We start from the raw sequence: 11,981 nt of genomic DNA, 5'->3' as shown, positions 1-11,981 counted from the left end.
CTATCTCCTCCAATCGCTCATCACGTTGTCAGATAAGAGGTTATTCAACCGTCAGCACTTCTTAACATTAACTGATGAAACTTAATGATAAAGAAAGCATTATTTTAAGAGTTATATGACTATAGCCATATTTATTTTATTACCGCAATATTTTGATACTACCTGTGCGCTTCGGCTTCGCCCGTGGTACATATATAGCCTGTGTCAGTGAGTGAAGTAGCAGGTTACTAATTGTGAGCGAATTTTTTAAATCGGTCCAGTGGTTTTTGCATGAAAACGTTACAAACATACGAAAATACAAAAGTTTCGACTTTTTAATATTAGCGCAGAGTAGATTACAATAGCATCCAAATATTATAATATTTTGAAATTATCTCTATTCTTAGACAGCAACGATATCACTTTGCCTTTTTTACGGACTTTCCCAAAAAATAAGAAGTTTCTCAATTCGAATGTATCCATTAAGAAAAAGCTGAAGATTTCAAAAGTTCTTTCAGCTTTGAATATGTACGTTATATCAACGAAGCCGGAACAGATCGCTATTTATGTGATATCAAAATGAATCTATACTAATATTATGACGCTGAAGAGTTTGTTCGGTTGAACGCACTAATCTCAGGAACTACTGGTCCGATTTGAAAAGTTCCATCAGTGTTAGGTAGCCCATTTATCGAGGAAGGCTATAGGCTATATATGTACCACGGGCGAAGCCAGGGCGGACCGCTAGTGTACATATATACGAACTCTTAATGTACTTAATTACTATTGATACACTAGTCTTTGCGATTCTTATTACAAACACAATCCCTACTAATATTATAAATGCGAAAGTAACTCTGTCTGTCTGTCTGTCTGTTACGCTTTCACGCCTAAACCACTGAACCGATTTTGATAAAATTTGGTATGATGATAGAACTGAACTTGGGAAAGGACATAGGATACTTTTTATCGCGAAAAAAGGGTAGAAAGGGTTGGAAGAGGGGATGAAAGTTTGTATGAAAGTTCGATCGTCAAACCGATTTTGATGAAACTTGATATGAAGGTGGAGCTAAACGTGGAAAAGAACAAACCATACTTTTTAATGCGAAGAAAATACTCCTTACCATGTCGCGCGATATAAGCGAATTCTACGCGGGCGAAGCCGCGGCCTAAAAAAGCTAGTATTCTAATAAATGGACAAATGACATACTCTGTTTAAATAGGAGGCCCATATCCTTTTCGTTACCCTTCCCAGTCCTTTCCTTTATTGAGGAATAAATTTGCAATCCTTTCTTAATCCCTTCCCATTTAAAGTCGGCAATCCATTTGGAGAGGCGAAAGGTCTGCAATCGACCTAACGCCTCTCCAAATGTCCATGGGCGTTGGTAGCGCTTACCATCAGGCGACCCACCAGCTCCATTGCCGATGACGACATTAATAAATATCATTTTGAAATCCAATACCTGATATCAAGTAAACATACACAAATATCATCGATAATAGGAAAATCATGGAAATTATTTTTATTATTAGAACGAGATAACAATGTTTTCTTATTGATTCTGCCGTTTATCTGGCCAATACATCTTACAGATAAATCTATCGATCATCAACCTGAGAAGTTGTTTGTGAAGATGGCGGAGAATAAACAAATATTTTTAACATACTTTAATAGCTTCACCTGTATGTTTGTATGTAACCGACTCAGCTTCGATTTTGACCCATTTTAAACGGACAGATTTAATTCATACTTTGTACACTTATCAAGGATCGGTGACAATACAATAATTTATGAGGTTATTTAATCATCTTGATTAAGATCGTCAGGATGGAATGATTTTTGTATTAATAAAATTAGGCATGCTAGCTTCCGCACCTTCGTCCGGGCGAAAGGAAAACGTCGAAAGGATAATTCGCTCTTTTATTGAAGTCGGTTGACAAATGTATATAAAAATAGACTATTTTCAGCTTTAACTATTGTATAAAGGATAATGCTTCCGATGTGACAGAGTTAGCAGCGAATTGGTGACAAGTGTATCATCACGAGTGTGACTACGTGTTGCGCTTCTGGCTTATTACGTGTAAAGCCAAAGGCTATTGCTATTAATTGCCATGATGATTGTCATTAGATCTAGATGATCTGGGGAAGACATTTGCGAATGTTGTGCTGATAGGTTTGCGAATTCGAGTGTTAGTGAACGGCATTAATCTAAATGTTAAAGTTATTCAAAAACATCTGTTACTGATTTATGTGTATGTCTGATAAGTAAACAAATAAAATAATTAATAATTAATCCAATCAATTAAATAATCAGTACAATTCCATATTGATTTATAGATGGTCTACAATAATTTCAGGTTGATTTTCAAAGTGCTGCTGCTGTGTTTCGTTCGGTGAGTGGGGGAGCCGGAGGCCCATATCCGTTTCCTTACCCTTCCCAGTCCTATACTTTATTTCTGTCGCCAATCTTTCCTTAATCCCTTCCCAAAAAGTAGGCAATCCATTTGTAGAGGTGTAAGATCTGCAATGGATCTTATACCTCTCTAAATGTTAATGGGCGGTGGTAGCGCTCGGTGGTAGGCATCCCACCAGCTCCATTGCCGAGTGTGACATAAAAAAAATAAAAATAAATAATAATACTAAAGCGTGTACATTTCTATTTTGCATGTATGTTTATAATGGTTCCACACAAAAACTGTTGATCTCAATAATTCTTTCACCATTAGGAAGCTGCATCTTTACTGAGGGACATAAGCTAAATGTACTGCGGGCGAAGCCGGGTCGGAACGCTAGTTGTGTGAACAATGTTTCACAGGAGATACTACAGTGCCCCCATACTCTCTGCTCTCGTGATCGATGTCAATAGAGTCTGATGTACGTGATAAGGCCTCTTGGCCGATGCGATGATTTTGTCTCATTAATATCAGTTCATCTTTAAACGTCGGTGTGCAAAGTGTGGTGAGATGTTTGGTGTTTTTAGTTATTTTAGTGTTTATTTGTGATGTTTTTTCTTTGTTTTGTTAGCTTTTTTTAAGATACTAGTGGTTCTTGTCGGTTATTTAATATGGGATTTTTTGTTATAAATAAAATGTTTTCAATTTAATATTTTATGAAATCATTTATAAATGTAATAGAGATTGTATTAAAAAGTTATGATGCTATTAATTAAGACTTAATTTGATGACATGTCATTTTTTTGTTATTTTTATTTCGTGATACGAAAGATTTAGTTTCTCTTTTATATTCCGAAATAAAATGATATAGTACGTATATAATTACACAGGCATTAAAAATTCTACGATAGTCTAGATTTATCTTATTTACATTTAAAAGATAAACAAGGATAATATTTGCCGATGTTTCGTAAAATAATGCAATATTAAAATAATAAAGTAAATATTATGTTAAAATATCCCGCGTCATGTGATGGCAGTTTCGCTGCTCGTCCGCTAGAGGGAGACGTAATGTGACATCACGAAGTTGCTTTAAGAATAAAATAACTTTAAATAGATATTTTGACTAAAATGGAACTAAATATTAGTTGGGAAAATACTTTACAGAAATTGAAGACTTTTTAACGGATTTTAAACGCGATTTATTCATTTCATAATTTAACCCGACGTTTCGAGCGTGATTATGAGGAGACTGAAATTTGTAATCCGTCTAAAATTAAGCACAAGAAAATAGTAAAATACTAATTATTGCTTCAACCTTGAAGTTTACTTAGAGTATTTAATACAGAAATGATAATGCATTTCTATATTATAAAAAAGACTGAAACTTAAGTTTAAGTTGATTTTTTAAGTATTTAAATCTATTATTATATTCTATATACTGAAATAACAGTCTTATATATCTAATTGTTATCACGCTTTCAAATTTAAATTCATTTATGTGGATTTCGTTTTAATTTTTTGACGTTAAAAAACGCAAGATTTATGAATAGACTTTTAATAAAAATATAATGGGGCAAGAAGCATGTTTCATTAATAGATTAATTAAATAAGCGCGCTTCATCAAAATCAATTTTAAATAAAAATACTTTATTGTAGACCATAAATTATACAATTTCAAGGGACAGAAAGTAACTTAGAAGGCAAAATCGTTGTCAAGCGCTCCCTAATAGGAATTATGAAAGAATACGTTATTTCCGATCTGGAAGATGATTAATTAAAGATCAAGATATTATTATCATCACCGGGATCACTGCGCCTTACTCAGTATTAAACTAATTTGTCAAAAACTAACTGTACCCCGCGGTTTTACCCACGTAGTATCAGATGTCATGTAGCCTCTAGGCTTCCTCAATAAATGCGCTATCTAACACTGTAAGAATTTTTCAAATCGGACCATTAGTTCCTGAGATTAGCGCGTTCAACCAAACAATCAAACAGCTTTATAATATTAGTATAGATAATTTTTAAATGAGAAAAACATGATCCACAGATAAACATGTCAGAGCAGACAGTCCTACAGCCGGGTGCCAACATCCGGCCGGTGATAGACCACGAGGGGGTGAAACTGCTGGTCGAGCGACTCTACGGCATCTCTGTTCTGGAGCTGATCGAGCTGAACGGATATGACGATAAGAACTATAAGATCATAGAGGACCCCAACGTGAAGAATCCACTGATAACGAACCACTGCCCTCACGGGTACGTCTTGAAAATAATGAATTCTATGGACTCCAAGAACGTGAGTCTGGTGGAGGCGCAGAATGAGATTATGAACTTTTTGTGTGAGTATCAGTTATGTTTTCTTGAAATTACAAAAGTGATGGACAGCTTTTGATGTGGCACACACGGCAATATCTTCGACAGTTTTTGAAGTCGGTTATTGTAATGTGTCGAACATACATTTGTTGGTTGTGTTAATCACTTAAATATTATAAAAATGAAAGTTTGTTTGTTTGGATCTTTATACGTCAATCACACTGAAACTACTGGTATGAGCTGACTTGGCTGATACTTTTGCACCCATGGGATAAACAGTAATCTTGAAAGACGAGCGTCTAGAAAAAATAATTCAGTTCAAATAAGTTGGTCTTGGTGTAGACTCTTTTAAATTATTACAATGGAGAGGTCTATCTATACTGGTTTTACCTTTTCTTCTGTTAAATAGACTATATACTATAGAAGATGTATTAGCCTTAAGCACTTTACTCGTAAAATGTTTTCTCGATATTCTTGCATTGTGTTTTTAAACAAAACAAAACCAATGGAAATGTATTGAAAGACTGCGTTTTAAAATTTATTGTTTGTGTTTGAAATTTTAACTAATAGCATCACTATATAGTATAAAACAAAGGCGCTTTTTCTGTCCCTATGTCCCTATGTATGCTTAAATGTTTAAAACTACGCAACGGATTGTCATGAGGTTTTTTCAATAAATGGAAAATTTAATTAGATTATATTTAATTTCAAGAGGTTTATATGTATAATATCATCTATAAAACTTCTTCGAATTTAACACGTGCGAAGCCGCGGGTAAAAGTTAGTTTTAAATAAAACATACTACATACGTAGTATATATATACGTTTATTCGATGATTTACAAATTAACTGCTTCCAGCGACCCGTTCGGTAACCTGCCCCAAACCAATTCGCAACGTGTTCGGGCACTTGCACTCCGTGGAGACGATAGGGGGCAAGGGGCACGCGGTGAGGCTGCTCGAGTACGTGCCTGGGGACCTGCTGAAGGATGTGCCCCAGTCTGAGGCACTTTACTACCAGCTGGGCGAGTTCGTAGCTAATCTGGATAATAAGCTGCAGGTAAGGGACTTTATGGCGTTTACGCCTTAATCCTACTTATCCTACTTCCTACTAATATTATAAATGCGAAAGTTTGTAAGGATGTGTGTGTGTTTGTTGCTCTTTAACGCAAAAACGACTGAACCGATTGCAATGAAATTTAATACGTAGATAGCTGGACAACCGGAATAACATATAGGCAACTTTTTATCCCGATATTCCTACGGGATACGGACTTACGCGGGTGAAACCGCAGGGCGCAGCTAGTCTATTATAAATCTTACTAAAATTAAATAATTTCTTTCTATTGACTATAGTAATGCTGACATAACTAGTGGTATTATTTGCCATTACTAAATTAGATGTTTTATTGAAATAATCTAATGATATTGTTTTGTGATTCATAAATAATGTACTGTTTATTTGTTAAGCCACGAATAGATAATGCAGTGTTGTTTATCAGATATCGTGTTTGTGCATCAATTATCGCTAGATTCCTCCTTTGTTATATAACATTGGAGTAATATCTAGTCAGTACTTTTTCTATCTAGATAGATAAATTTGTTTTGAAAAATTTATGTTGTAGTATTGTTTTTATATCAACGCGACTTCTTATCTTGAATACATGAAGATTCTCTGCTCTTTTTGTCCTAAGATACAAATCTTTTTCTTTTCCATACCTTAGATCCACTATTTGGGGTCGGCATATCTAACCCTCATTCATTTGACGGTTTTTAACAGTTTCAAACGTAAGGCTTTTTGTCATAATAATTTACTTAGATACTTATAAAACCAAATTTTTTATATTTACTTTAGGTTGCCAGTCAACTCAATATATTACGTAATACCAACGCAACCAATTTTCTTACACAGACGACTAAAAACTTAATCCGAATTTGAATGATAATTTTACCATTTATTTGAAAACAACCGTGTAGTGTTAACGTAGTTTGTTAACAATATATTATTACGTCCAAGGTCTGGCCGTGGTGACTGCCATGTAATGCGTATAAGTGGGACAAAAATTATATCTCACAATACATGTTATATTGTACTGTAATAAATATAATAGACTATAATATGTCGGGGTATAGGAGTTATACAATTAAGGTTTTCTTATTATTTGACTTAGTCTGGTTTAATAAATAATTGTTTTTGATTGTAAAATAGGGCTAGAACAAACTCAGCCACAAAGTTTCTTAAGGACTTTTTTCTGTGGAAACTGAGTTCCGAACCGATGGTAAATGTTCAAACTGTGCTATGACGATTCAAGAATGATTCTAGCATAAGTCTAATTTAATGTTCGAGCTTGAGTTTCAACTACAGCATATGGTACAATAGGTTTTATTTTCAGAACTACGTCGTAGAGTATGATGGGGCTCATTTTTACAGCGAATATTTCCAGCATAAAAAGTGAGGTTTCCTTCCAGAACTTCAACCATTCGGGGCTGGTCTCCCGGGAGCACATCTGGATGCTGTCGAAGGTGCCAGAGCTGGAAAAGTTCAAGTACGTGATCAAGGATGCGGAGAAATTGGATCTGGTTGAGGAGGTCAGTGCTTGTGCCCAAGTACTGTCTAGATTTTGAAATTAGAGTTATAATATCTCGGAAAATTTGAGGATACAATGTTAACTATAAGATTTTATTTACCTTTGAAGAGGGTATAAGGCGAGATTTATTTGAAGAGCGATAAAATTACTGAAGCGATTTGGTTTATCTATTCTTAAAAAAAGTTCTCATATTTGTATTCTTTTTTATTAAATAATTTTCTATAGAATTTACTCGCATATCGTGTATTTGTGTATCTTAGTGGGTGTTGATTACAAAATTAATAGAGTATGGGACGGATCACATTAACAATATCCATATTTTTTATTTTTTAATTAAGGTATCTATATGTTTTAGCAGCATAATGTTAAATACATACATAATGTTATATTCATCAGAAATTATCTAGCAACACTAAAACAGTTTACTTAGTTTGACTAAATGATGTCGTATGTCTTGCAATTTCTTTATTCATATTTAAAACTGTGGTCGTTCAAAGACTTGTTATTTAAAAAAAACTCTTTGCGATAAGCAAGAATTATGTGCTACTTGTGAAAGCTTCCCTTCCATTATAAAAATTATCTAAAATTCCAGGTAATCGAGGAGTTCAAATACGCCGTGGTCCCCCACCTGGAAGAGCTGGAGAAGGGCGTGATCCACGGGGACGTCAATGAGATGAACATCTTGGTGTCTCCAAAACCTGGAACCAGGTAATCTTCGCTTTTCTTTAGTAATTATATGCTTAAGCTGGTACGAGCATGGTCCATTTTCAGAACCTTGTGCCCGCTGAGTCTGGTCCCAGTTCTTGTGTTATCTTTTGTGGTGTATGCTGTACTTAGTCGTCTTTTCATATTGTGTTGGATATGGAAGCGTCTAGAACCATTGGTAGGGAAATGCAGAATATAAGTAAACAGTATACGAACGTTCACTTATCATGAAATGTGTCGACTACACGCTGTCACCTTACATCTTATTTGAATAATTGTGACGCTGTTAGCTTACATATAAAATAAATATCTTCAAAAAACACTTAATTCTAATTTTTCTTAATTTCTTTTTCAATAAAAAGCTTTGAATACGAAATTAATGAAGAAAAAATCGTCTAATAAATGTGGTTAATATTTTGAAAAATAATTTATAATCATATTTAGGAGTTTAACACCAAAACTTCTGAGGGTTTGCAGTCAGATACTAGATGGCGTGCTTCTCAGGTAGGCCAATGGTGAGTAACTTACCTTGGCCACAAATAATACTATTATTGGTCACATAATATACTGGCCTTGGCTAACCCATCCGGATTCTGGTTAAAATGAGATGGTGTCTTTTCACTTTTTTGTAATACTAAAAGGTGATTGAGTTTTTAACATTATAATACTTTAACGGTCCAAATTTGCTCTTTCATATTTCTTTACGAATAATAATTTGTAAGTTTACAAATACTTTTTAATATAACTATTGATATTTATTCAGGGAATATTCAGTATTTTCATAGGTTTTTTTTTTTCAGAAATTCGCGGGATGACGATAAGTTATTTTGAATTGCAATGAACATTTATAGCCTAAAGTAAAAAGTGTAGTACCTACATCTGTTTCATTGATATCGCATGTTTCAACGTGCCCTAAGATGTATTTATTTCTGTTCTATTTATATATGAAATCTTTTGTTATTCAGTTTAATGGATTCTAGAATTTGTTTTTATAACGTACCTGTTAAATGATGCATATATCGTGACAGAGTAATTTTCATAGTTTCATATAAAAATTCCACGTCTCCGCGATAATAAACATACTTTGTATGTATGATAATTGGCAATATTTTAGCACTGACAGCAAAGTTAAATAATAATAAAATTATAATGTAACCGCGTGTCAAGAAATAAGTTGAAATTTTTTTTTAATGCTATGAATTTATAAAAAAAGCGTGATAAATCAAATTACACTAACTACACTAACATCGTTACTTTTCTTTTATTATTATTTACACTATTATAAACTAATTTATGTGTTTCATACCACAAGTCAATGATTGTTTTTCTTGTTTCTATGTTATCTACGTATTTTAATTAATATTATGTTTTACGGTCTTTGTTTTCTTTCTGAAATATCTATTGCATTTGTAGAATTCGGAATAAGTAATTTGTGGCTAATATTACATTGGAAAAAATCCTGAAAATAACAATCATTATGCGCGCCATCTAGTTATACATTGTTAAACTTTAAATATATCTTAGACCCCTCAGATGATAATTTTAATTGTTTTTAAACTGTAAGTTAACATTTATTAGTTTATGACAAAATTTCGCATTTTCACTTTCTAAATTGAGATCATGATTATGATGAAGTACGGTTATATTAATTTAGATCTGCGCCATCTAGTGACGAGTGAGTAAAGAACAATAAAGACACGTGTTTTGTTGTGTCATAAATTATAAACATCTTAATTCAAGAGATGGCGTCCTATAAGTATCAAAGAAACGTAAATCATACACGATGGAAATATTTAAAATTTATGAATTATACCGAAATTAAGAATTCGCTTGGGTATAAACAATATATTTTATATCGATAGTATATTTACATATACAAGAAATAATCAACTGATACAAACCAGCAAAAATTCCATTAAAATGTAAAATTTTCCGTTATACCATACTATAGTATAACCATAGATAACATACTACCATAATCACACTTCACACTAATATTATTATTGTGAAAGTTTGTTTGTTTGGATCTTTGTCCCTCAAGACGTCTTCACGTTGAAACTACTGAACGGATTTTGATGAAATTTGGTATACAGGCAGGGCATGACCTAGTAGTCATGCTAGTAGACAGGGCATGAGTAGAGTGTACATGCAGGGTATGTCTAGTAATACTATTAATAATAATAATATTATATAACATTTATTCTGCCATTATACGATTCCAGCCAAACCGACTACCGCATTACCGGTATCCTAGATTTCGGCGACATCCAATATTCATACTATGTCTTCGAGTTGGCCATCACCATGACCTATATGATGCTGCTAAGCGGTGACCTGAAGACGGGGGGCATCGTGCTAGCTGGCTACTGTGTTAATCGCCGTCTACCTGATATGGAGTACAGGCTTCTGAAGGTAACCTGCCTTTTTTTCTATATGGGTATGATTTATTTCATTCGTAAATGTGTTTAGTACTTGAGTATGGATAAATTATTATAAAAAAACAAATTTTCTGTGTGAATTATTGGAATTCATATATGTTTGAATACTTTATTGTAAAATTTAACTAAATGGAACTGTACCACGTAAATATATAGTGGAGTGATGTCTACTTCCACAAAAAGAAAGTCACTGCATAAATAACATTACGTAATGTTTTGTTATTTACATAATAATTTAACCTGCATATCTATTTATACATTATACATGCATTATGTGGATACAGTGTAAAACATAGATTTAAACTGAACGTTTTTATACATACTTAATACCCGTTTCAGACGCTGATCTCAGCTCGCCTAGTCCAAAGTTTAACACTGGGCGCCTACTCGATCGCTCAGGACCCCAACAACACTTACGTAACATCCACGGAGAAGGCGAACGGTTGGAACTTGCTGAAGAAACTGCGGAAGACCAAGCCAGACCCTGATGATGACCCTACCAATTGGAAGGCTATTGCCAACGACTATCTGACTAGGAGCTAAATGTGTCCTGGGAGTGTGAAAACCTATGCTATAATACAATCACCTTTAAATATTTTAGGTTATATTATTACAGAATATAATGTTTTAAAATAACAAAGCAAAGACACATGAGCGCGAACTTTTAATAGTTTTTATCTATACATTATATAGACTTAAATGTCTGTTCAAGGGCATAAGAAAAAAGGACATAAATTCATAAATTTATGGTCATTTCGTTATTGCAACCTTGTTTTTAAATCTTTTTTGCTCAAGTTTAACTATTGTTAAAACAGTTTTGGATTTCCAAATATACAACATTCATATATTATTAAGTGAATCTATATTTAATAAAAATAATAATATAAGAACATTGAACATTACTATATAAGTTATCGACTTGGTCAATTTATTATACAATAATTATGTAAATAGTTCATTAGTGGTTTATTATGATATTGAATGTATTATACAAGTATTATTTTAGATAGCATTTTTTGAGTAATAAAGCAAATAAAGGCATTTAGTTTGTTTTATATCAAACAAAATATACCTATTTTATATAGCCAGATTTCACTTGATCAATAAGTTACAGATAGTTTGACATTTCAACAGAAGATATTCAAAAATTGTGACTTGTGACACTGACTATTAAATATTAGTTCATTATCATCACCATCAACCCACGTTTGTTCCCAGTCCTCTTATCAAAGTTTAGGTATTATCCAGCACGCTGGCCAACAGCCGGTTGGCAGATGTCAGATGTCGTCAACCTTTCAATGCCTGGACTTGCCGGTTTCTTTACAACGTTTAACTTGAGTGTGAGCAGTAAGATATAGTAAGAGAGGTGATGGGATTTATAATTACTTTTCGATTATGATCTAGATTGTCATATAGGCTTTCCAGCCCAGATAATCCCTTCCCTTTTCCTCTTCCTTACCAGCCCATTCCTTATTAAACGCCATCAATCCTGTTCTTATACCAGCTGGCAGCTCACTCAAATACGAATTACGTCTGCAAATGTTCATGGGCGGTGGTGA

At 33.6% G+C, this 11,981-nt stretch overlaps 1 protein-coding gene across 1 annotated transcript; it reads left to right on the top strand.

Moving 5' to 3' along the window:
• The first annotated feature begins 2,892 nt into the window (after nt 1-2,892).
• On the top strand, nt 2,893-11,401 carry LOC119836718 (hydroxylysine kinase). Its single transcript, XM_038362154.1, has 7 exons — nt 2,893-2,938; nt 4,427-4,718; nt 5,552-5,751; nt 7,161-7,280; nt 7,872-7,987; nt 10,207-10,396; nt 10,762-11,401. Exons 2-7 carry the CDS (start codon nt 4,433-4,435, stop codon nt 10,963-10,965), a joined length of 1,116 nt encoding a protein of 371 aa, XP_038218082.1. The 5' UTR covers nt 2,893-2,938; nt 4,427-4,432; the 3' UTR covers nt 10,966-11,401.
• The last annotated feature ends 580 nt before the right edge of the window (nt 11,402-11,981 follow it).

This window comes from Zerene cesonia, chromosome 25 (genome assembly GCF_012273895.1).
Source record: "Zerene cesonia ecotype Mississippi chromosome 25, Zerene_cesonia_1.1, whole genome shotgun sequence".
NCBI classification, from domain to species: Eukaryota; Metazoa; Arthropoda; class Insecta; order Lepidoptera; family Pieridae; genus Zerene; species Zerene cesonia.
This window is presented reverse-complemented; position numbering and strand designations above follow the sequence as displayed.

Coding starts and splice junctions, on each gene's coding strand:
- LOC119836718 (XM_038362154.1), top strand. CDS start 4,433: ATGTCAGAGCAGACAGTCCTACAGCCGGGTGCCAACATCCGGCCGGTG. Junction 4,719..5,551: donor TGAGATTATGAACTTTTTGT/GTGAGTATCAGT, acceptor AACTGCTTCCAG/CGACCCGTTCGGTAACCTGC. Junction 10,397..10,761: donor TGGAGTACAGGCTTCTGAAG/GTAACCTGCCTT, acceptor TACCCGTTTCAG/ACGCTGATCTCAGCTCGCCT.